Below are 27,324 nucleotides of genomic sequence, written 5' to 3'. Positions count from 1 at the left end.
ACTTCACAGCTTTACACGACTCAGGAAATAACAGTAGTACAAATCAGTCCATGTTAACCTATGACATGAGCCATTAAACAGAACATCATGCACTCGAAGAAAAACAGATTATGCAGCCCTTGTAACTGCATTAAAAATTACATACCTCGTTTTTCTCCTGTGTACGGAACCAAGTCTTCTCTGTCCTTACATTCTTTTGCTTGTTTCTCCAAGTGTTCCAGAAGTTGATCTCTATTTAATGGACCTGTTGGCGCCTTTTTTGTCTGATCTTTTTGTCTTAATCCCGCGGGTAGAAGGTCATTCTGAAATGGGAATTAAAAATAACTTATCAGCAATGTAAGCTGCAGGATAAGAGCTTCTTTTAAATGCTTCAGTCGGAGAAGATGTATACATTTGCAGAGATTAATCGCACAAACCTGATTGACACTGTATCAATGCAATGAAAACCAATCAGGAAATGTATCAGTGCTTCTAGCAACTAGGATTTTAACTTTTCCCTTTAGGCATCAACATAGCTGAAACTTTATTCTGAAGCTTTTGATATTGTATCAAGAAACTATACAGTTTGATTCAGAGAAGGTCATCATCTGGGGCATTTTGTTGCCATCATCGCACATTCATTTGTAATAGAGTCATAGGAAAGTACAGCATAGAAACGGGCCCTTCAGCCCATCTAGTTCATGCCTAACCATTTAAACTATCTACTCCCATTGACCAGCACCAGGATCAACAGTCACAGAAAAGTATAAGCCTTTGTCTCATAAATTGGTGAGATTTTGTGTTAAAGTTCAAAAGAGCATAACGCTATCAGAGGAAAGAGCTTTTTCCTCAAAAATGGAATAGTCTGTTCCAAATGCTCTTTAACATTTAACAACCACCAGCTGACCCCATGAAAGCAAAAATGGAAAAGTTTATAGAACTATCCAGGAGCAGGTCAAGTCACTCATGAAGTTAAACCAGGACTTCACTCTCTCCGGTGCCTGGATTGATCCATCATGCATAACTAGGAGTTACACTGTACTAACACAATTAAACCACAAGCTCAGGCTTACTACGACTGAGGTGTCATATGCTATCATCGATCACAGCAAGAAGCTTAAATACCATAACTCTGCAAAAAGTCCTTTTCTTAGAGTTGAGTACAATTTGCTTCTGTTCCATTTCCATGTGTTCTGAAGTGGCCAATGTGGGAATCTGAATTCTGCTACATGTAGGTCAGGAGATGCTGAACATGGCTGGTGGGCGGCTTACATGGAAGGCAGAACGAGAATCACATCAAAAAGAGAGCAAAAAAATAGTGAGATGGGATGTTCATGGGTTGTTTCAGTGTCCATTCAGAAATCTGACGATGGAGGGGAAGAAGGTGTTCCTAACATGTTGAGTGTGTGTCTTTGTGTCTTCAGGCTCCTGTACCTTCTCCCTGGTGGTAACAATGAGGAGAGGGCAGGTCCTGGGTGATGGAGATCCTTAATAGTGGATGCCGCCATTTTTGAGGCATTGCCTTTTGAAGGAGTCCTGGATGCTGAGGAGGCTAGTACCCATGATGAAGCTGAGTTTGCAACCCTCTGTAGCTTTTCCTGATCCTGTGCATTGGCCCCTCCGTACCAGACGGTGATGCAACCAGTTAGAATTCTCTCCATGGTACATCTGTAGAAATTTGCTAGAGGCTTTGCTGACATAACAAATCTCCTTAAACTCCTAATGAAGCAAATGCAATGTTGTATCTTCTTTGTAATTACATCAATATGTTTGTCCCAGGGTAGATCATCAGAGATTTTGACACCCAGGAACTTGGGAAACTGCTCACCCCTTCCACTTCTGATCTTTCAGTGAGGACTGCTGTGTCTTCCCTCAACTTCCTCTTCCTGAGTTCCACAATCAGTTCCTGGTCTCAGTGATGTTGAGTGCAAGGTTGTTGCCACAACATCACTCAACCAGTTCATCGATCTCACTCCTGTAGGTCTTCTCATCACCATCTGAAATTCAGCCTGCAATAGCTTTATCATCAAGAAATTTATAGATGGCATTTGTGCTGTGTCTAGCCACACATTGATGGGTGTAGAGGGAGTAGCACCGTGGGTTCAGCACTCATCCTTGAGGTCGCCAGTGTTGATCGCTAGCAAGGAGGAGATATTATTTCGGATCCACACAAACTGTGGTGTCTCAGTGAGGAAGTCAAGGATCCAGTTGCAGAAGAAGGTACAGAGGCTCAGGTTTTGTAGCTTGTTGATTAGAACTGAGTGTATGGTTGTGTTGAACGCTGAGCTGTAATCGATAAATAGCAGCCTGACATAAATATTACTATTGTCCAGGTGATCTGAGGCCGAATCGAGAGCCAGTGGGATCGCATCTGCTGTAGATGTATTGTGGCAATAGGCAGATTGCAGTTGATCCAGGCCCTTGCTTAGGCAGGAGATGATTCTGGCCATGACCAACCTCTCAAAGCACTTCATCACGGAGATGCGAGTGTCACCGGGTGATAGTCCTTGAGGCAGCTCACCCTGGTCTTGTTGGGCACAGGTATAATGTCACCATTTTGAAGCAGATGTGAACCTCCAACAGCAGCATGAGAGATTGAAGATATCCTTGAATACTCCCGCCATTTGGTTGGCACAGGTATTCAGTGCTCTGACAGGTACACCATCAGGGCCTAACGACTTGCGAGGGTTCACCCTCTTGAACGATATTCTGACATTGACCTTCAAGACAGAGATTTCAGGGTCACCAGATGCTGCAGAGATTCACACAGGTGTAGTTTTATTCTCTCTTTCAATGCGTGCATAAACGTCATTGAGCTCATCTTGGAGTGAAGTATCACCCCCATTCATGATGTTAGGTGTCACTTAGTAGGAAGTAATGATCTGCATATCCTGCCAGAGCTAACTTGCATCTGATTTCATCTCTAACTTCAAACAACATTGCTTTTTTCATTCTTCAGTTGGACTTCTGTAGGTTGTACCTCAACTTCTTGTATAGTTCTGGATCACCAGTCTTGAATACCAGAGAACTAGCTCTTAGCAAATGACGAATCTCCTGGTTCATCCACAGCTTTTGGTTTGGGTATGCCTAGTACGTTTTTGAAGGCACACACTCATCCACACAGGTCTTCATGAAGTTGGTTACAACTGTGGGGTATTCATTCAGATTCGAAGATGAATCTCTAAATATTGTCCAGTCCACTGACCTAAAGCACTCCTCCACCTCCCTTGACAACACTATCTTCGACCTTATTACTGGTACAGCAGTCTTTAGTCTCTACTTATGCACTGGGAGTAGAAGTATAGCCGGGTGATTGGACTTCCCAAAGTATGGGTGTGAGATGGCACGGTAAGTATTCCTGATGGTGGTGTTACAGTGGGCAAGTGTGTTGGCTCTGGTTCCACAGGTGATATGTTGGCGGGTTGTCACAGCTGGCCTGGTTGAATGATAGGGAAGACAATGGACTGATGATTACAGTGCTCAGCTCCTCCAGTGCCTGCCTGACTGGCCAGGGTTGGAATGTACACCGCTACCAGGATGATAGCGGAAAACTCCCATAGCAAATAAAATGAATGACACTTGGTCACTAGATGCTCCAGGTCGGATGAGCAGGATTGAGACAGAATCACCACCACTGTGCACCATGATGAGTTATTGCCAGTGCTAATGGCAGATGGACGTTATAGAAACATAGAAACATAGAAAATAGGTGCAGGAGTAGGCCATTTGGCCCTTCGAGCCTGCACCGCCATTTATTATGATCATGGCTGATCCTCCAACTCAGAACCCCGCCCCAGCCTTCCCTCCATACCCCCTGACCCCCGTAGCCACAAGAGCCATATCTAACTCCCTCTTAAATATAGCCAATGAACTGGCCTCAACTGTTTCCTGTGGCAGAGAATTCCACAGATTCACCACTCTCTGTGTGAAGAAGTTTTTCCTAATCTCGGTCCTAAAAGGCTTCCCCTCTATCCTCAAACTGTGGCCCCTCGTTCTGGACTTCCCCAACATCGGGAACAATCTTCCTGCATCTAGCCTGTCCAATCCCTTTAGGATCTTATACGTTTCAATCAGATCCCCCCTCAATCTTCTAAATTCCAACGAGTACAAGCCCAGTTCATCCAGTCTTTCTTCATATGAAAGTCCTGCCATCCCAGGAATCAATCTGGTGAACCTTCTTTGTACTCCCTCTATGGCAAGGATGTCTTTCCTCAGATTAGGGGACCAAAACTGCACACAATACTCCAGGTGTGGTCTCACCAAGGCCTTGTACAACTGCAGTAGTACCTCCCTGCTCCTGTACTCGAATCCTCTCGCTATAAATGCCAGCATACCATTCGCCTTTTTCACTGCCTGCTGTACCTGCATGCCCACTTTCAATGACTGGTGTATAACGACACCCAGGTCTCATTGCACCTCCCCTTTTCCTAATCGGCCACCATTCAGATAATAATCTGTTTTCCTATTTTTGCCACCAAAGTGGATAACTTCACATTTAAGCAACACACATCAAAGTTGCTGGTGAACGCAGCAGGCCAGGCAGCATCTATAGGAAGAAGCGCAGTCGACGTTTCAGGCCGAGACCCTTCGTCAGGACTAACTGAAGGAAGAGTGAGTAAGGGATTTGAAAGCTGGAGGGGGAGGGGGAGATGCAAAATGATAGGAGAAGACAGGAGGGGGAGGGATGGAGCCGAGAGCTGGACAGGTGATAGGCAGAAGGGGATACGAGAGGATCATGGGACAGGAGGTCCGGGAAGAAAGACGGGGGGGGGTGACCCAGAGGATGGGCAAGAGGTATATTCAGAGGGACAGAGGGAGAAAAAGGAGAGTGAGAGAAAGAATGTGTGCATTAAAAAGAGTAACAGATGGGGTACGAGGGGGAGGTGGGGCCTAGCGGAAGTTAGAGAAGTCAATGTTCATGCCATCAGGTTGGAGGCTACCCATACGGAATATAAGGTGTTGTTCCTCCAACCTGAGTGTGGCTTCATCTTTACAGTAGAGGAGGCCGTGGATAGACATGTCAGAATGGGAATGGGATGTGGAATTAAAATGTGTGGCCACTGGGAGATCCTGCTTTCTCTGGCGGACAGAGCGTAGATGTTCAGCAAAGCGGTCTCCCAGTCTGCGTCGGGTCTCACCAATATATAAAAGGCCACATCGGGAGCACCGGACGCAGTATATCACCCCAGTCGACTCACAGGTGAAGTGATGCCTCACCTGGAAGGACTGTTTGGGGCCCTGAATGGTGGTGAGGAAGTGTAAGGGCATGTGTAGCACTTGTTCCGCTTACACGGATAAGTGCCAGGAGGGAGATCAGTGGGGAGGGATGGGGGGGACGAATGGACAAGGGAGTTGTGTAGGGAGCGATCCCTGCGGAATGCAGAGAGAGGGGGGGAGGGAAAGATATGCTTAGTGGTGGGATCCCGTTGGAGGTGGCGGAAGTTACGGAGAATAATATGTTGGACCCGGAGGCTGGTGGGGTGGTAGGTGAGGACCAGGGGAACCCTATTCTTAGTGGGGTGGTGGGAGGATGGAGTGAGAGCAGATGTACGTGAAATGGGGGAGATGCGTTTAAGAGCAGAGTTGATAGTGGAGGAAGGGAAGCCCCTTTCTTTAAAAAATGAAGACATCTCCCTCGTCCTAGAATGAAAAGCCTCATCCTGAGAGCAGATGCGGCGGAGACGGAGGAATTGCGAGAAGGGGATGGCGTTTTTGCAAGAGACAGGGTGAGAAGAGGAATAGTCCAGATAGTTGTGAGAGTCACATTTATCCACATTAAATTGCATCTGCCATGAATTTGCCCACTCACCCAACCTATCCAAGTCACCCTGCATCCTCTTAGCATCCTCCTCACAGCTAACACTGCCACCCAGCTTCGTGTCATCCGCAAACTTGGAGATGCTGCATTTAATTCCCTCATCTAAGTCATTAATATATATTGTAAACAACTGGGGTCCCAGCACTGAGCCTTGTGGTACCCCACTAGTCACCGCCTGCCATTCTGAAAAGGTCCCGTTTATTCCCACTCTTTGCTTCCCGTCTGCCATTCTCCACCCACACCAATACCTTACCCCCAATACCGTGTGCTTTAAGTTTGCACACTAATTTCCTGTGTGGGACCTTGTCAAAAGCCTTTTGAAAATCCAAATATACCACATCCACTGGTTCTCCCCTATCCACTCTACTAGTTACATCCTCAAAAAATTCTATGAGATTCGTCAGACATGATTTTCCTTTCACAAATCCATGCTGACTTTGTCCAATCATTTCACCGCTTTCCAAATGTGCTGTTATCACATCCTCGATAACTGACTCCAGCAGTTTCCCCACCACCGACGTTAGGCTAACCAGTCTATAATTCCCCGGTTTCTCTCTCCCTCCTTTTTTAAAAAGTGGAGTTACATTAACCACCCTCCAATCCTCAGGAACTAGTCCAGAATCTAACGAGTTTTGAAAAATTATCACTAATGCATCCACTATTTCTTGGGCTACTTCCTTAAGCACTCTAGGATGCAGACCATCTGGCCCTGGGGATTTATCTGCCTTCAATCCCTTCAATTTACCTAACACCACTTCCCTACTAACATGTATTTCGCTCAGTTCCTCCATCTCACTGGACCCTCTGTCCCCTACTATTTCTGGAAGATTATTTATGTCCTCCTTAGTGAAGACAGAACCAAAGTAATTATTCAATTGGTCTGCCATGTCCTTGCTCCCCATAATCAATTCACCTGTTTCTGTCTGCAGGGGACCTACATTTGTCTTTACCAGTCTTTTCCTTTTTACATATCTATAAAAGCTTTTACAGTCTGTTTTTAATGTTCCCTGCCAGTTTTCTCTCATAATCTTTCTTCCCCTTCCTAATTAAGCCTTTTGTCCTCCTCTGCCGAACTCTGAATTTCTCCCAGTCCTCAGGTGAGCCACTTTCTCTGGCTAATTTGTATGCTTCTTCTTTGGAATTGATACTATCCCTAATTTCTCTTGTCAGCCACGGGTGCACTACCTTCCTTGATTTATTTTTTTATCACCTCTAAGAAGGGGTAGATTGGCGTGGAAACTTGCAAAGTGACGATTTGTGGTGCTTAATTGAACTGGTCCTTAAAACGGATTAGAATACAGTAACCAGTTCCTACAGCACAAGATCATCAGCACCTTTCTGTGATCAAGGCAGTGACTAACACAAGTTGCAACAGATATCACTCTATGGAAATTCATCGTGAACTTGATCCTGAGTTATACCTGTAGAGCATTTCACCTTTGGAGATGGACTATATCATTATTTAAAGGATCTGATTTTTGATCATAACCATAACAAATACCATTCTGAAAAAGCCCATGATTACTTCAGTTTGTGCGCTAGCACAACATATGACCCTCTGAGAAAAAGAGCATTTTGAAAACTTGGCCCAATGTCATAGTCTATCAGTGGTCCCAGAAGCATGATTTACCTACAGCAATTGCTCTAGAGCACTGGATAGATTTCTTCAATGCTGATGTTATGAACTCTTTACAGTACAATATACAGTGCCTACCACCCTCAGCACTAAGCCTCTACTTGCATTCAGTCAGCTCACATAAGCAAGCCATACTATTCTTAAGCAGACTCGTAAAGGACACTTTGCATTCTGCTATAACCTGCGATCTCTATGAGAGCAGAAGCAATGGTTTAGGGATCTCCTTAAGGTATCCTTCCCCAGCAATTTGTGGACATCCTCAGTCCACGACTACTTAAGGAGCAGCTGGGATGGTGTCGGGAACAGCAGATATGACAAATAAAATGCACTGTCACTAAGACCTTCAGATCTCTCCTGGACCCAGCATACTGATTCAATGGTAAAGAAAACGTGACAGCACTTTATTTCATTAGGAGATTGAGCACACTTGGTATGTCACCAAAGACGTTTGCAAAGTATTTATTTATTTATTGAGATACAGTGCAGGACTGGCCCTTCCGGCCCTTTGTGCCATGCTGTCCAGCAACCCCCTGATTTAATGCTAGCCTAATCACGGGACAATTTACAATGACCAAGTAACCTAGCAACTGGAACGTGGAAGGAAACCGGAGACCCGGAGGAAACGCATGCGGTCACTACAGATGTAGCATGGAGAGCATTCTTACTGGCTGCAGCATCATCTGGCTTGAAGGGGCCACTGCACAGGATCAGAATAAGCTGCAGAAAGTTGTAAACTCAGCCAGCTCCATCAGGGGCACCAGCCTCCCCAGCATCCAGGACACCTTCAAAAGGTAACGCGTCAGAAAAGAAGTATCCATCATTACGGATTCCCATCACCCAGGACATGCCCTTTCTCATTCCTCTCTTTCTGCACTATTTACTTAATTAATTTTTAAATATATATTCCTTATTATAAATTATAGTGATTTTATTATTATGTATTGCAATGGACTGCCGCCGCAAATCAGCAAATTTCGTGACATATGCCGGTGATATTAAACCTGATTCTGGTTTAATAACAGGACCTCATTTACATAGAATGCTACTCTGGCCTGACTACCAACTGACCTGATCTCAGCCTAGTGGGTGGATTAGAAGATTAGCTTTATTTGTCACATATACATCAGAACATTGAAACATACAGTGAAATGCACCATTTGCATCATCAATGGCGATGTGTTGGGGGTAGCCTGTAAGTGTCACTATACTACCAGCACCAACGTAGCATGCCCATGATTTACTAATCCTAAACTGTACGTCTTTTTTGGCATGTGGGAAGAAACTGGAGCACCCAGAGAAAACATACTGATCATGGAGAGGGTGTACAAAGTCCGTACAGGCAGACGTGGGAATTAAACCCAAACTTCTGATCACTGGCACTGTAAGGTGCTATGCTAATCATTACTCAGATTCTACCATGCTGTACAAGAGAGAGGAAATCAACACCTAGTTAGGGAAAGGGCAGTGCTAAGATCAGATGGTCACTGGGACAGAGGGCAGTGTGGGGTTGGTGTAGAGTCAGATTAAGGTAAAGATTATGTAGCCTGGTTTAAAGGAGGCTACCTTGTGAGATCAGAGGGACATCCTGCTCCTCCTGGCCCATAAGGAAAGATCAGTACTAACCCGAGGAATTGGCTCTATTTCTATATCTTTCTGTCTTGCACAGAGACAGATGCTGGAAATCTGGAGCAACGCCCACAAAATGAGGAACTTTGCATCTTGACAGCATCTATGAAGCCAATGTTTCAGGCTGAGACCCTTCATTAGGACTGGAAAGGAATCTGGCAGAAGCCAGAACTGAAGGGTGTGGGGGAGGGCAAGGGCACAAATGGGCAGGTGACAGGTGAATTCAGGTGAGAGGGGAGAGGGTATGATGGGGGAAGCTAGGAGGTGATTGGTGGAAGAGGCAAAGGGCTGAAGAAGATGGAATCTGATAGGAGAGGAAGAAAGGGGAGTGGTATGGAACCAAAGGGAAGGGGGGTGTAGGTGATGGACAGGTTTTGAAGGCAGGTAAGAAGGAGGAATGGGGCCGGAGGGATAGGGGAAAACAAACAGAGGGACAGAGAGAAGTGTCTACTAGAAGTTAGAGAAATCATTTTTGATGCCGTCATGATGGAACATGAGGTGTTGCTCCTTCATTCTGTGTCTGCCCTCAATATGGCAGTAGAGGAAGTAGAGGACAGGCACGGCAACGTGGGAATGGGAAGTGGAATTAAAATGGCTGTCCTCCGGCATATCCTGACTGTTGCAGTGGGTTGAGAGAAGGCACCCTGACTCCCCAATTTGTGTTTGGGTCTCACTGATGTAGGTGAGGCCACACTTCAAGCATTGGACGCAATAACTGACAGCGATGGATCCCCATGTGAAGTGCTGCCTCACCTGGAAGGACTGTTTGGGGCCCTGAACGGAGATGAGGGAGGAGGTGTAGCAGGGATAGGTGTCCGGAGGAGGATTGGAGGGTGGAGCTGAGCAGGCAAGGAAGTCACGGATACAACGATATTAATTGATATTAACTATATGAATTACCAAATCTGGCTGTTTTGGTCAATTCCTGGTGTGCTTGATTCCTTCCTGCAGGTAAATTGGCTCTGTCTCATGTGTGGGAGAAAAATAATTAATATCGGACAGGGCCTGAAGTGAAGCCTCTGTAGCACTGCTGCTCATAATTGCAAATGGCGGGTGTGGTAAACCATGTATATAGGTTGTAACTGGACATGCCTGGATACGCCCCTCTGCTGACTGCTCCTGGTGGGGGAGAGCTGTAACAAAGAACATTCTCTGCAAGCAGCAGGGGATGAATTTCAAAACATCATGGGTCACGCACTGTTGCTGGCTAAGGGTTAAAGCCTTCATTGAAAGAAATGTTTATATACACCACAGGAGGGGAGAGAGAAAACAGGAGGGAAACACACTTGTTATTCTAAGCTACCAACGTCACACAGACTCAGATGCTATCAGTTTGGAGTAGTTAAAATCAAGGCTTGATTCTCTTCGCTGAACTACCAGATAAATGGAAAATCACTGATGGAACTTCACCCACGGTATTGTTTATATTACTATGTGGAATATGTGTCTTTAATCATGAAGAATAATATTTATGCAATTATATGCATTTGTCCACTAATAAATTCCTTAACTTGCAAGGAGTGTCACGAGCAGGAACAAGCATCAATCTTATCCCACTTAGGCGAAATATTCATCTCAAATATGGGGCCAAAGGGTTCAACTTGTAGGGAATTAATACTGAAATACTGTTTCCTTTTTTTGTGCAAATTCTTTACCCCAACACTCATTATGTAGTCCAAATGCAACAGCATACTTGTCTTTAACTGTAAATCACACACTCATAGCCACTGAATTACCAATATGTAATATATTAAATTTTCTTCTGGTCATACAGTATGTTACATTGGATAGCTGCAGTAAATCAGCAGTGTGTTTACTGTTTGCTTGAAGTTAAATCATGAAGACTCTTTTACTTCTTTCCAAACTGTGCTCATGTGTTGGTGAAGATCATTTCAGCAATTGCATTCGATTCAACTTGGAGATCTGCAAATCAGTCAGAGTTATTCTGCCTTTGCAGATGTGTCTGGTTTCTACCATTTATGAATGACATTGACGACTGCCAGCAGTGTAGCTAAATGTAATGGCGAAAGAAGTAGACTGCTTTTGCGAAAAATAGTTGCAGCCAAAGTAAATCGAAGAGAATATCAAAGGTGCTGAAATACATCCTAGGATGTGCTGGGACACATCATCAGTGATGTAGCCTGGGGTCATCAGGTGTTTCAACATCAGACACTCTCGTCCCGTCAACTCAGCCAGGGTTGATCAGTCCCTGGCTTGTGTCCCAGCACCATTGTTCAATGGGTCACACCTCTTGATCCATAGCCATCTGGAGGCTTGTTCTGTGACGGTCCTGAAGGCTCTGTTCTTTGCAGCTCCCGTAATGCCAAGGAGAGAGTAGGTTCTGCACAGCGAGCGGCCAGCAAAGCCTCTACATTCCACCTCTATAGGCTTGCATTGTGCCCTCCACCCCTGTCTCTGGTGCTCGTTTACGAGACAGCATTACTGGAAGCCTGAAATAAATGGAGAAAACACTGCAACAACTTAGCAACATTTGTGGAGGGAGGAGGAGTCAACATTTCAGGTGTGGGGTGTGGGACCCTTCATCAGGATTGGAAAACAAGCTCGTTTTCAGTAGCAGAGAAAATGGGAGAAGAACGGGTGGATCTAAGAGAATATCTCTGATACAGTGAGAGCAAATCAACTAATAGCAATGAGAGTCGGATTGTGCTTCCATGTCATTGTAATGTGCAGCTAATTGCAAGGCTGTGAGACTTGCCCAGGAAGGCAGACTACACAAAACTAAGCCAAAGAACGACAGGCTCAAATGGCTAGTTCCGAAAGAAAGAATGGGAGAATTCAGCATCAATTCTTACAGGCTGCAAAGTGCCCAGATGGAAGACACAATTTTGTTCCTCACAGGTAGGTGTAGGTGCTTATGTTGTAACAAAACATTTCCAGTGCATTGTCTCCAGACAATATATATTTAAATGCCAGAACATTAGCGGTTTGCTGGTGTTACGAAAATTTTCTTGAGGCCCATTTGTGGCTCAGTCACTGAGCATTCTACAGCTCAGAGGATTATCAGTGATAACTTCACCACAGTGCTGTCTTTCTAATCTGACTCAGGCACTTACATTATACAACTGTTGGACTTCTAAATATGGGTGTCTTAATGACAACGACAAGATAGTGGATAGTTGGATAGAGCAGTGAGTTATGGAAAGGGTTAACTTTGGGAAAGATTCCACATATAGATGGGGCTAGAATTTTAAGCACCTGATATTACCATTCTGTGAAAGCTCATTCGATAACAAACTTCTGGTTTGATTAGAGTCTGAATGGGGTTAATTGTGAATGGCATGATAAAGACAATAGTTATATTTCCAGTACTGCACCTAGGGGGATAAAGAAATAAAGCAGAAGCATTTGTGGTATTCCTCAGAGCCCTAGACACAATGTCCAAGAACATCACTACACAACTATCACATGTCCACATTTATTGACTTCATGGCTTTTCCTTGAAATTTTAATGAAGAACAATGCTTGGAACTTTGCAATTTAACCTGCTGCTTGCACCCAACAGATTGGACAGTAAGGAGACAAAAACAGAAGGCATGTTGGCTCCCTTTTCATCCAGTTATTCTTAGTTTAAAATAAATCTTTTCTAAGAAAGAGAACCACTCAAAATGACTTCAACAATACCATGCTGGGAGACAGTGTTTACATGAGTTTTTTTTAACTCAACAGAACATATACAAAATATGAAATAATTGTGGGACATCTGCATCTGGGAAAATAATTCTCAAGTATAACTGGTACTAGAAATACATAACATTGTGTGTGGCTATAAATCAGTTTCTGACACGGACCTAGATCTGAGCACTAAGCTCGACGCTACTTCTGTTATAAAGTACATCAGAGTCCATCTTCCAGAGACAGTTAAAGGTGGAAATCAGCAAGTTATTCTTCATGTTTCTCTGAGACGACACCGTGCTAACGGTGATGATTTGAAACTGGCAGCTCAAGTCAAACGAGGCAATGTAACTCATATGGTGTCTTCTTCTGCAATATGTGACGTCATGGTTTGGCATCTCCATCACTCCAACACTACTGTCAAGCTAGGAGGTAAATCACGGTTCAATGAGGAATACAGAGAGCAGCACCAGGAACGCCTACACGAGATGCCAACCTGTGAAGCTACGGAACACCACCACATGCATGTTCAACAGCAAAAGCATGGTCAGAGGTAAATTCCACAAAAGGAAGGAGAGCTACTGCCCTTGATATCAATGTAGTGGTGACAATGTGGGGCATTAAGGACCCCAGGTAAAACTGGTGAGAGTGAAAAGTGAAAATACTCCATTAGCTGAAATCAGAGCTTGCTAAATGGAAGCAGGTATTAAAGGCCACTTATTCTAGTCCTGGCAATTACTGCAGGTGCTGCTCAGGAAGGATCTGGCAGCAACAACCTTGCACTCAACGTCAGTAAAACCAAAGAGCTGATTGTGGACTTCAGGAAGGGTAAGACAAGGGAACCCAAACCAATCCTCATAGAGGGATCAGAAGTGGAGAGAGTGAGCAATTTCAAGTTCCTGGGTGTCGATCTCTCCGAGGACCTAACCTGGACACAACATATTGATGCAGCTATAGAGAAGGCAAGACAACAGGTATATTTCATTAGGAGTTTGAGGAGATTTGGTTTGTCAACTAAAACACATGAAAACTTCCACAGATGTACCATGGAGTGCATTCTGACTGGCTGCATCTCCCTGTAAATGGGGTGGCGGGGGGGGGGGGGTGCTAGAGCACAAGATCACAGTAGGTTGCAGAAACTTGCAAAATTAGCCAGCTTCATCATGGGTACCAACCTCTGTAGTATCCAAGACATCCTCAAGGAGCGGTGTCTCAGAAAGGTGGTGTCCATCGTCAAAGTCCCCCACCACTCATTTGTCATAGCTATAGAAAAACAGCAAACTTTTCAAACAAGCTCGACTGCTTCGGGTTTTAATATATTTCAGCTTCAAATGTATCAATATCCCACTCATGGGCAAGAAGATCAACTCAAAAGTCAACCATGACCCTGCATCTGATAAGATATACCACAGAATTTTCAGAAAATGGAGTAAAATTAGAACAATTCTTCATTTTGTACTTGAAGAAAGCTATGTAAATAGCACACTCAAAGTTGTGTACAAATTTGTCTAATAATTATTCAAAGTAACCTTTAACCCAAGACTTCGGGTCAGTTATTCCCATATCTATTCAGAAATGACCTATACAAGACAACCCAGGATGCTTATACTGGGAGTACGGGGGTCATGCATAATCAACAATGATCTCGAGGCAATACATCATCAATTTCAATTTGTTTCAATCCCAACTGAATTCTTGAAGCAGCCCTTTACAGACTGAGGCTAAAATTCATAAAAGTATCAGATGTTTGGTTGAAGAGGTGTTTGGAAAAGAAGAAAGTGAAATGAGAATTGGCCTGGATGGGCAGATAGCTGAGTTACAAGGCTTTGCAGCAATTTGTACTGGAAGCAGCAAATTATTGTAAGGAAATTATAAGCAATAACTGTACATACATCAGGATCTAATTCGTCCAACTCATCTTCCAACTGTTGTATCTCCTCTACTGACAACGTTCGGAGGAGATCATCTTCATCAATATCTCTATACTTTTCCAATTCTTTTTTAAACGGTGTAGACATGTTAAATCAATCTTTTCTTGCACTCCTTTGCAATATCTCAGTGTACCTATAATTTGAACAAACAAAAGGGATCATTAGAATCAAGATGTCACTTAAAATGATGGGGCATTTTATAAGGAAGTACAATTTGTAACATCAGCATAAAACAAAATAGATTTCTTTACTTGAATATCAACATACACAACCCAGTTCATATTTTATTTCAATTGAACATATTTATCTGCTTAATTTTCACATAAGCCCAGGGGGAAATTAGATAAACATCAGACAGAGCCTTACTGAAGCAGAGCAACCTGGCACACGATTTGTTTGTCTTTATTTTGTGCTTTTCAGCTTCAAAAACATATTCTGTGCTGTAAATTGCTGGAAGGGAAGGCAAAGGGCACTTGATCCTTGGGGAATATTAAGCCTGACTGCAAGACCACAAGAGTTAAGGAGTGACGAAACAGGAGTGATGTAGTGAGACAGGAAAGTGAGTGAGAGAAAATTGGCATTGACAGAGAAAGAGGGAAAGAAAATGGAATTAAAATGTGAAATTAAAACATGACCTTTTAAAAGTCTCTAAAAAGTTGACAAGTACTTGGAATGCTTATGTTCATCCTGTTCTGGGCCAGAAAGGAAGAAAGGCATGACATTAAAAAATCATTATGAAAGGGGACTCGCAGAGCTAATTACTATGCTTAAATTTTCTTGACGTTCAATAAAGAAGTTAACATGAGTTATAATTTCAAGCAGCCTCTGGAGTTTTGCATCTCTTTATCCTCTGAAACTGTTGACAATTTACATGTTAATACATGCTGTGAATTACCAACACCCCATTGGACCAGATCTCCAGGAATATCCATTGGCTGACTTTGTCATATTTATAGTCACATTGCTGTTGTTCCCACAGCCGTTGTCCTTGCCGAATTCCCGACCGGCCTAAGCAGTCGGCTCAAGTGGCAACCGTGGGGGAGGTGAGAGGGTGTCACTGGCCTTACTGGCACTGAAGACCACGTGACCAGGCTTAGCACATGTCGGTGTCAATTTCGAAAGCATCCTCCCAAGTTATCCAATTTTATTGGGTTAAGCTACTATTGTTAGCAGATTGATATATTAGGTTTAACCCAAACACTGGCAAACAGCTGTAGAAGAGAAAAATAACAAATGTATAACAGTGAGCGAATTGCAGAGCAACAGGTCATCCTGCTGCCGTGTGGCCCCTATGACCAATGCTTGATCCTGATCCCCAGTGATGTCCTCGTGGAGCTTGCACATTCCCTATGTGACTGCATGGGTTTCCCCAGCCCCTTCCGTTACCTCCCAAACATATGAAAGCTGCTCATTGACGACTGCAATTAATCATCAAAGAGAAAACACTGTTGCCACACAATGTTCCGTTCAGTTAGACTTTACCATATTACCTGCCCTGATAGAAAGACTTATGCACAAAAACACCTTTGACCACCGCATGGAATTTCCTGCAGGCTCTGCAAGGGTTGGAGAACTGTCTGCCTCTGTGTGTGACGGGGTGGGAAAGGGCCTATTTTGATGATGTTTTGTTTTGATGTTGTTGCTTGTACTGTTTTGATGAACATTATGGTCATGCTATCTTGGCACCAGAATGTTTGGCGACACTTATGGGCTGCCCCCAGTACATCCTTAGGTACGCTGGTTGTTAACACAAATTATGTGTTTCACTGTATGCTCATGTGAACAATAACTGACTCTAAATCTGAAGATAATGACACAAAAATCAAATCAATTCAACCATACATGGACATAGCCAAACAAAACAGAATTCCTCTGGGGCCAAGGTGCAAAACATACATAGCATATTCAAAATAGCAAACTAAAATAATAACCACGCAAAAAAAACCTGTATAGTCCAACACCTTGGGCGACATGTCCTGCAAATTGATGCTACATCTCCCGGCAATCTGACCTGCCATTCTACCAATCAAACACTGGAGGCCAGCCCCAAACCGAGCACATATTCCATGCTACAATGCTTCCAGCGTCTCCTCACCAGGACTACCGCAGCAGGCAAGCCCACGGCTTGAGGCCTAGTACTAGCAGCACCCATGCCACCCGTCTTGCTGCCAAGTAAGGGAGACCGGCCTGCAGTGCCCTACATTATCATTGTCCAACAGTGTCTCATGGTCACAAGAGAAAAGAAGACAATCACCCATGGTTACTCTGCGCACCGCCTTCGTGCACCAACTCTGATGCCTTTGAGTAGCAGGCAGCAACACGGTCTGCTCCTCCGAACCCAAATCGGCTTCTCCAACCCACCACCCAGCTCCTTCTCCAACCCACCGGCCACCTCCTTCGACACCCCAGCTGGCTACTCCAATCAACCAGCTGCTTACTGACGCTGTAGACCTGCTGTACCCAAAGTTCTTGGAGTCCAGTATCCTCTGAGGTGGTTTCCTGAGTAGACAGTTAAAATCAGGCTGCCTCATCTCAGAACTAACCAGCAAACACCAAGAGCTCATTTAGCTAGCGGTGAGAATGATCCACCCCAGGAGAGCCTTCCTGCATGGGCAGAATCTCATTCCCAGCGTGTGCTGCCCTTGAGACCATTGCACAGAGGACACACTGGTTTTCCATTTCCTGTAACAGAGCACTGCTTAATCCATACACAGCTCTGAGATCCAGACTGGGACAAACATCACAAACTGTTGAAATATCATCAGCTTGATGAAAGATATACAGTGGTCTACACCAAGCCTGCCTGTCTTCCAGCATAATGCGATATTTATAAGCAAATGCTGCTGCCTAGTGCATTTCAGAATGCAGGAGTACATGCTAAGGGATGCACAATGCAACCAACACAAAGGCTTTAGGAGGAAGAATTGCAAGCTAAAGTTTTACCACCATTGGTCGCTGAGGGACTGGGTCCTGTGTAACAGCCTCCCAAAGATTTGATGGGTGTCTTGGAGCTTTATATAAATGTATTGATCTGATAACACTATGAATGTTTTGATTTGATAACACTATGAATGTAAAGGAAGACATATACACATTGTATGCTCCCTGTATATATTTTTAGAAATAAAATTTATTTTTGAAAAAAAGAATAGACTTAGCAGATTCAGTTACTTCTTCTATGTTGTAAAGAAATCTCAGAGCTGAGCCAATATATTTTTTTTAATTTAAAAAGTAGTACTTAACTGCTTCCAGCAAAGACTTGCCAAGGTAAGAACTTTAAGATATAAACATGTGCTTATTATGTAGTCAAGGCTACTGCAAAGCAGTAACAAATTATTCTAACAACTTCAAGGACAAGAGGATCCTCTGGTGGGAGATAAACCCAAAAACATCAGAGAGACAAATCAAATGGCAGCGTTTACAGTGTTCCGAAAATGCTGCAGTTGTTGAAATTTCTATCATGTTAAACATTATAAAATAAATACATGATTTAATGATACACAAATGGTGAAAAGTTGTTCTGGATTGCGGACAGCAATTTCCTCTGTCAGTGATGATTCACTCCAGTGATAAAATGTCATTTCTTAACAGCTACTGATGACAAAATTTCAGTGATCACAACATCACTGTAGGTAGTGAGAGATCTAAAAAATATATTATTGGGGAAAGAGAAGAGATTTAGCATATTAAACAAAAAAAGCTGGGGTCAATTATTCTAAGAAATTGGAGTTTTTTGGTGGGCAAAGTATTCAAAACTAAATAGGAGTGTTGCATTACTAAAAGAGGAATAATATGTGGCAACTATAAAAGTCAGATTTGAATTGATCTCAGCACTTAATATTTGCAGCTGCAAATTTTTTTCAAAAGAGGAATACAGGAAAAATAATGCCAGTAATGTTCAGAAAAATTGTATTCAATGCTAGAATAAAATCATTGCATTTTAGGTTTATTAAAACTGAAATCACATTAGCAGACTAAAGAAACGGAAAGCAAAGTGACACAATACTTAAACCTGGATTCATAACAGCAAGGAAATGCAACAGAACAGGTCAGCACGTACGATTGAGTAGCGGTTAACGCAACACTATTACAAATCAGAGCACCAGAATTCAGAGTTCAATCCCAACCTCCCCTAGACACCTCCTCCCCGTGGAATGCAAGGGTTTTCTCCGGGGGCGGGGGGGGGGTGCTCAGGGTTCCCCACACTGTCCAAAGATGTACTGGTCAGTAGGTTAATTAGTCATTGTAAGTTTCCCGCTGATTAGGCTAGGGTTAAGTTGGGGGTTGCGGGGCGTTGAGGCTCAAGGTGCTGGAAGGGTCTGTTCCACGTTGTATCACTGAATAACTAAAAATAAAAGCTGGTAAGAGAGCGCTGATCTTCAAGTGTAGAACAATAAAGGTTTACTCTAATCCTTCAGAAAAATTGTCTGGAATAAAGGAATAGCTCTGCAACACACCAGGACTATTTTCATTAAAAGTCAATGAACCCTGAGTCAATGGTGGAAATCCTGAGGAAGATAACATGGTTGCTGCCTTAAACCCATTTCCAGGACTTACACAAAAACTTTCATCTGACATGTAGGTATGGTACTAAGGAGGTGCGGCAACATTAGGGTATAGGACATTAAATCCCTATTAATTGTCTTGAGTGAATGTAAACAATTACATCTATTTGTCAAAGAAGAGGAGAGCCATTCTCCATGAGGTGTTACAATGTTTATCCCTCAGTCATCATCATTAAAAACAGATTAGCCGATCATCATCACATTGCTGATCATGGACTTTTATGTGCATGAGTCACCACATTTCTTAACTTACATCAATAACAATGCTTCAAAAGTGAAGCATTGACTCAAAGATCATTGCAAAAATCACATCTGTCATTGCTTCCTTCAAGTCTTCCTTCAAGCAGAAAGCAGCCTCACTATTTTAGTTCTTTTAACTCAAGTGGACTAATAACCTGATGTGAAAGTAGAAAAACAATTGAAAACAATAACAAATTGCTCAAGCAAATACAGAAGGTAATGAACAGTTTAAGATTAAAGGTGGAGGACGGATTAAAGGGATTCGGGTACAATGTGAATGAGTTGAAAACTTAGTCTGTGGTTAATGGAGTGAGACAAAGTGCTGGAGGAACTCAGCAAGTCAGGCAGCATCTATGGAGGGCAATAAGTAGGCTGTTAGTGCATTTTTGGGGTTTCCACATATCACAAATAACTTCAGCAACTAACTTCAGCCATCAAACTTCAAATCTGAATATGGGCTGTAGACTAAATTTAGAATGCAGCTTTGAACAATGGGTTCCTAAAAGCCATGAATCACAGTTAATGGAAAGACCAGACAATGCTGATGCACTGTAAATATGGAATTATCCTTTGATCTTTAGCACATAAAATGTCGTGTAGTGTTGGGTTGAGCAGGGTTCTTCCTCTGAAAGGGGTCTCTGTATGATGTCTGCTGTGTCTCATTTTGTCAAGTAAAGAAACTGCTTCATGTACTTCTCTCTAGTGATTTTGTTCATGCAACAACACAAACAACCTTTCAAGCTGAGAGCCTATTGAACATCGAAAAGGAAGGGGGAAGAAACCAGAATAAGAAAGTGAGGCAATCACATATAACATAGTGGCATAATAACGTATACCATTCACATACTTCGTACATATAACCCACATTGAATTATGTGAAAAAACAAAAAAATAATGAATCAAACAACGATATTACTCAAATATTACTGGTATATTAAACACACTACATTAAACCCTGCTTAGCTATAAACTCCAACTCAAAATGGAGTGCAACTCAACTCAAATATGTAGCATATTGCTCTCTATCCATCATGTGCATATATATATATATATATATATATATATGTATACACATAGTAATCTATACAATAAGCTAAGCCTAAATCAAGTTAAATCCCAATCAAGCCTAAAGATTTAATCACTGTGGAGAATTTCCTACTCTTGTGGGATAATGTCTTTCCTGACAAGGAGGTCACTCTGTTTCGCAGGTGAGATTTGTTAAACAATCTCAGGTTCCGGGGCCTCCTCTGCAGTGGTTGTAGGAGTTGATTCTGGGACTGGAGGAAGTGGCTCTGACATTTCTGGGCACCTTTCTTCGCTAACAATTGACTCTGGTCTCCTCAACTGACCAATGTGTCATCTCCAGATGACATCAGACACAATCTCCACTGTGTAGGAGGGTGGTCCAGTTCTGTCTTTAAACTTTCCAAGTACCCACTTTTGATCACCTCTGTATTCCCTCACCAGGACTGCTTGTCCGGGAGTGAAACATCGAACCCCCTTGTTTGAGGAGCCCCCCAATTTGTCTCAGGTGTTTGTCCTGCATACACCTTCTGAGATTGGGTTTGAGGAGATCCAAGCATGAGTGCAAGGGACAACCCAGAAACAACATAGCTAGTGAGTTGGTGTTTGTGGAGTGTGCTGCATTGCGATTTGGAAGGAGGCAATTGGTAAACTTCTGAGTCAGTGTCAGTGTAGTGTGTTCTGCTGACATTTCTTGCAATGCTTTCTTTGGGCTCTGAACAAACCTTTCCAGCAAGCTATCTGTAGCTGGGTGGTATGATGAAGATGTAATATGTCTTATTCCATCCAATTTCAGGAATGACTGAAACTGTTCTGCCATAAACTGTGGTCCATTGTCACTGACTAAGTGTTCTGGAACACCCGTCCTTGAGAAGAGGCTTCTCAACACATCAACAGTGAGTGAGGCTGTAGTGGAGGCTATTGGGAATACTTCTGGCCACTTTCTAGCTTCATCCACTAATACCAAGGAATTTGTATCCATGAAAGGTCTGATAAAATCCACATGAATCCTCTGCTGGGGCATTGCAGACCATTCCCAGGGGTGGAGATGTACTCTTCTTGGCATCTTCTGGACATGTTGGCATTCCATACAGTACATGGCAAGCTGCTTGATCTGTTGATCTATCCCAGGCCACCAGACAAAGCTTCAAGCCAACGCTTTAATTTTAACTATACCTAGATAACTGACTTGTAGCACTTCCAGATTTCCTGTCCTCAGCTGGGATGGTACAAGACCTCTCAATCCCCACATTAGGCAACCTCTGTCCAGGGCAGGTTCATCCTGGCACTGGTAAAAATGGAGGAACTGGAATTTCTGCTGCACATTCCAGCCATTTTGTGTCGCTGTGTAGACCTGAGACAGTGTGGGCTCTTTTCTGGTTTTTCTTTAGATTATCTCTGCCATAATAGAGAGAAGTTCAATTTGCATTTGAGAGGACATATCAAGAGTAATGTTCTCTTTTGTAATTTGTTTAGGTATTTCCTTTTCCAAGGGTAAATAGGACAATCCATCAGCATTTCCATGATTAGTTGTTCTCTTGAATTTGATCTTGTAATTGTGTCCTCCATGAAACAGAGTCCATCTCTGCATCCGTGCTGCTACAGTTGGTGGAACACCATTCTGTGGACTGAACATTGACACCACATTGTGTCAATGTGGGCTGAACATTGACACAATGCTGACTATTGATGATCAGTACTGAGAATAAACTCTCTCCCGTACAAGTCCTGGTTGAAATGTTTCACACCCCAAACTAGTCTCAAGGTCTCTGTGTCAATCAGTATGTAATTTTTCTCTGCAGCCATAAGGGAAATTGAGGCAAAGGCTACGGAGTTTTCACTTCCATCACTCATAATATGTGACATGACTATACCTATCTACTATAAGGTGAGGTGTCACAGGCAAGCTACACTGGACGATTGGACCATAATATGTGAGTACAATGTCTGATATCACCATTCCCTCTACCTTTATGAAAGCCACCTCACATGGCTTTGTTCATTTCCATTTCTTCTTGATATGTAGTAGCCAGGTTTCACATAATCCTGTTACAGTAATTGACAAATCCTAAAAAGTACCACAACTGTGACACATCCTTTAGCCTTGGGGCATCCACCACTCCTTGAATTTTCTCAGCACATTTGTGTAATCCTCGTGACCATAGTAAGAGATGCTTGACTTAAAGAATTTATACTTGTTGTGTTGTGCTCTGAGCCCATAACCTTCTAATCTTTTTAATGCTGTCTTGAGATTTTGGAAGTGTTACTTGTCACACTTACCTGTAACAATGATGTCATCCAGGTAACACTGAGTGCCTGGACAGCCTTGCAGCACCTGGTCCATAGCTTTCTGCTAGAGTGCAGGTGCAGATGTCACCCCAAAAACAAGCCTATTATAGCGATAAAGCCCTTTGTGAGTGTTTATGGTGAGAAACACTTTGGACTCTCCTTCCATCTCCATCTGCAGGTAGACCTCAGCTAGGTCTACTTTGCTGAAGTGTTTCCCTCCAGAAAGGCTTGCAAAGATATCCTCTATCCTGGACAGAGGGATTGATCTGCTTTCAGTACTGGGTTGATGGTGACCTTAAAATCACCACAGATCCTGACATACCCATCTTTCTTGTCTGCTGGGACCACAGGCATTGCCCTTGGGCTCCACTCAACCTTGAAAAGAATTTCTTCAGCCTCCATGTGATCTAGCTCACTGGCTATTTTATCACGGATGGCATATGGAATCGGACTGGCTTTGTAAAGCTTGGATGATGCATTTTCATTTAACACTATTTTACCCTTGATTTGTCTGAGTTTTCCAAAGCCATCCTAGAACACTGCTATGGCATCATCCAGTACCTTCCTTAATTCACTTTCAGTTGACTCTATTGTAGGTGATTAGGCATGCAAATGGTGGATGGATCTCCAATCAAATTGTACTTGCCTCAGCCAATCATGGCCCCACAATGCTGGTCCTCCTGTTTTTACCACATACAAGCCCTATGTGGCTTGTTGGTTGTTGTATTTCACTGTTACAAGTGTCTTTCCCACAGGAGTATCTTTCCTCTGGTATAAGCTCTTAGTTGGATATCTGCAAGCGTCAGTTCATTATCTTTGAAATGCCATTCAAACTCATTTTGTGGAATGATTGAAACAACTGTCCAGTGTCCAATTCCATTTTAATTAATTTGGCATTCACTTCTGGTGTAGGTCATATTGCTTGTCTCTTGTTAGTTTTCACATTCTACATCCCAAGGTTATCCAGTCCTATGTCATTCTCATCATTATCAGAGTTTTCATCAACAGCATGCAGATTATGCTCTTTTTGAAACTACAACTTGACTTTTTATCCTTCTCTCTTCCCTATGCAGTCCATTTATTTTTGTCCATCTGACATGATCTTTGTATATGTCCTGCTTGGCTGCATTTTCTGCAAGTTTCGCCCTTAAACCTGCATTGGTCTGGTGTATTTGATCCCCTGGCACAATGGTGACTCAACTTGTTCAGCCAGGCATACTTCCGTCTGGATATTGCCATCTTGTTCACGCTCACTTCAGACTGCAGCTCTCTTGCTTCTCTGGCTGTTGTTTCCATTGATACAGCAATTTCAACTGCCCTTTCAAATGTAACTTGTGCTTCAGTCAGGAGTCATTTTTGAATGCTTTCTTGTAAGATTCCACAAACTAAACAATCTCTCAGAGCATCTTAAGCTCATCACTGAACTGTCAATGCTCAGACAATTTCTCAGTTCAACCACATAAGCTGAAATGGACTCCCCTTCCATTTGATTCTGCTTATGAAACTTATTCTACAACCAACAACATTTTGAGTACTACATGTTCCTGCATTACATTCCGGATATCAGCAAAGCTCAATTCGTCTGATTTGGTTGGATCAGTTAAACCTGTAAGTAAATTGTATGCTTTTCCACCCATTGCTCTCAGCAACACTAGCACTCATTTTTCATCCACTATTTCATTTGCTTCCAAACATTGCTCAATTCATTCAGTATACATCATCCAGTTATCTATTGTGCAGTTGACCATGTCTATCTTTCCAAAGTAGCAGCCATTTCTGCTTTTTTTTTTATTTTTTATTATTATCACCCGGTACTCACTGTTTATGAACTCATGGTTTGTTAATTTAATCCATTTCTGCATTTTTTGTAACTTGAATATCTCTTTCCCCTTCCAAAGAAAAAAGCGCTGTGCTTCAATTGGTAGGTAGTTGTCTTGGACTAATTTTAAAACTCCCTCATCGTTACTGTTATGTTGTGTAACTCCAGAAACTAATTGAAAGAAAAACACAGGAGCCAAGATACTTGTCTATTTAGTTTTATTTTCCTTCATTTTAGTGAGGCGCTCACATATAACGTGGTGGCATAATGACATATACTATTTATGCACTTATAATAAAACCCATAATGAATTATGTAAGCAACCAGGAATGATTAATCAAACAAAAGATTTACAATATTGCTTAAATATTACTGAAATGTTAAATATTAAATAATGTTTTTTTAAAAGGTTTTTAAAAAATTAAATAAAGGGAGTACAAGCTAGAAGGTGACAATTGAAACCAGATGAGAGGGAAGATGGGTGGGTGGGAAAGGGGGTTAAAGTGAGAAGCGGGGAGGTAATAAGTGGAAGAGGTAAAAGATGAAGAAGAAGGAATATGTTCGGACTGAACAGTGGACAATGGAGGAAAGGGAAGGAGGAGGAGCACCAGAGGATGTTGATGGGCAGGTGGGGAGAAGAGAAGGGGTGAGAGAGGAACTGGAATGGAGAATGGAGAGAAAGAGAAGGGGAGGGGGGAAGAAATTACCAGGACTTAGAGAAAATTGATGTTCTCACCATCAGGTCAGAGGCCACCTAGACAGAATATATGGTGTTGCTCCTCCAACCCGAGTGTGGCCTCATTATGACTGCAGAGGAGGCCATGGACCAACATGTCAGAATAGGAATGAGAAGTCAAATTAAAATGGATGGCCACTGGGAAATCCCGTCTTTTGTGGTGGAAGGTGATCAACGGAGCTAAACCCAATCAGCGTTGAGTCTCACCAATGTAGGGGAAGCACTGGATATCGTTGACAACCCCGACAGATTTGCAGGAGAAGGGTTGTCTGAGCTGGAAGAACTTCTTGAGGCTCTGAATGGTGGTGAGGGAGGTGGTGAGTGGGCAGGTGCAACACTTGTTCCATCTGCAGTGCGAAATGTCAGGACTGCAAAGGGAGTCACGTAGTGAGCAGACTGCAGGAGAGGGAGAGATGTGCTTAGCAGATGGCAGAAGTTATGGGGAATGATGTGCTGGATAGAAGGCCTGTGAAATGCTATGTAAGGACGAGGGTGACTGCCCTGTTGTGACAGCAGGAGGATCCAGTGAGAGCAGATGAGTGGGAAATGGAAGAGGTGAGGGTGAAGGCAGCATTGGTGGTGGAGGAGGTGAAAACCCCTTTCTTTGAAGAAGGAGAACATCTTCTAGAATGGAAAGCCTCTTCCTGAGAATGGATGTGGTGGAGACAGAAGAACTGAGAAAAGAGAATGGGATTTTCACAAGTAACAAAGTCGGAAGAGGTATAGTCAAGACTGAGAGATCGAGAAAGGGGAGGGCGGAGTCAGCTTTTACTCCTTCTCTTCCTCCCACCTTTTTATTTGGCTTCTTCCCTCTTCCTTTCCAGTCCTGATGAAGGGTCTTGGTCCAAATCATCGACTGTTTATTCCCCTCTGTAGGTGCTGCCTGACTTGCTGAGTTCCTCCAGCAATTGGTGTGTTTTGCTCAAGATTTCCAGCATCTGTAGAACCCTTCGAGTCTATGGTTAATGGAATTTCCAAAAAAAAAATGCACCAAATAAAAGAAGTTACTTCTCAGGTAAAAGATAATCACTGAGCAGAGAGCATAAAAGGCTTCAGGACAGCATTTGATCAGCCTGACACAAATAAAGCCAAAGGACATCAGAAGGAAATAACTTTGTTGGAGTTCATCTTGCAAACAGAAAGGTGGCTGTTCCTATCAGAAGTCAATCATTCCAATCAAGGACGTCATTGCAGGACAATGCCCTAGGCCAACCATCTTCTGCCTCCTTTCACCATAAGTGGTTGTCAGATATCAACCATTATAAACCCCAGGTGATCACTGCAGCATTGTGGCTTAGGTCCAACCATCTTCTGCATTTATTAATTCAAAAGGTCAGAAGTAGAATATTTGCTGAGGATTGCTCGATATTCGATTCCATTTGCAGTTCCTCGGTGAATGCTTCAATGTGATCTACACAACATCTACGCACATCCAATAAGTGCCAGATAATTACCATCTCCAATACAAGAGAGCCTAACCACCTATTTAACATTCAACAACGTTGCTAAATCCTCATTCACAGCATAATCATTGACCTGAAACTCAACTGGATGTATTGGTGTTCCCTCAAACTCAACTGCCTAAATCCTGGAACTCTGCCCAGAAGATCCATAGAACCACCTCACCAGAAGGACTGCAGCAGCTCAAGGTGGTAGCTCACCAACACATTCTACAGGGTAACAAACGCTGGTCTTGCCAGTGATGCCCAGATCCCAGAATATTAAAACTAACAAAGATAAAAGAGTGTGAGATAAATTTAAAGACTAACCATGCAAAACAAAAACAGAAGAGCAATGCTAATAACAATTTTTAAAGTATATTTATATTTTCTCTGGCCCTTCGAACCACAACACCCACAACCACAATTTACAATGCCCAATTAACCTACTGTCGGTATGCCTTTGGACTGTGGGAGGAAACCGAAGCACCCCATAGAAACTCATCCGTAATGGGTAGAATGTACAAACTCCTTAAAGGCAGCGGTAAACCATTTATCTCGCAACATCCCTGCTCATTCTTTTTAAATTT

The 27,324-nt window shown here is 42.9% G+C and overlaps 1 protein-coding gene across 2 annotated transcripts in view; it reads right to left on the bottom strand.

Moving 5' to 3' along the window:
* tmod1 (tropomodulin 1) overlaps window positions 1-27,324 on the bottom strand; it is a 98,904-nt gene that overhangs the window by 53,614 nt on the left and 17,966 nt on the right. For both annotated transcript variants that reach the window (XM_063069029.1, XM_063069030.1), the window contains exons 2-3: window positions 14,585-14,756; window positions 146-302 (exon numbers count right to left, since the gene is read on the bottom strand). In XM_063069029.1, the coding sequence (XP_062925099.1) occupies window positions 146-302; window positions 14,585-14,710 (283 nt within the window). In that variant the 5' untranslated portion in view covers window positions 14,711-14,756. The remainder of the gene's footprint in view (window positions 1-145; window positions 303-14,584; window positions 14,757-27,324) is intronic.

The sequence above is a fragment of the Mobula hypostoma genome, chromosome 16 (genome assembly GCF_963921235.1).
Source record: "Mobula hypostoma chromosome 16, sMobHyp1.1, whole genome shotgun sequence".
Classification (NCBI taxonomy): domain Eukaryota; kingdom Metazoa; phylum Chordata; class Chondrichthyes; order Myliobatiformes; family Myliobatidae; genus Mobula; species Mobula hypostoma.
Note: the sequence above shows the minus strand (reverse complement) of the source record. Positions and strands in the feature narration are given on the sequence as shown.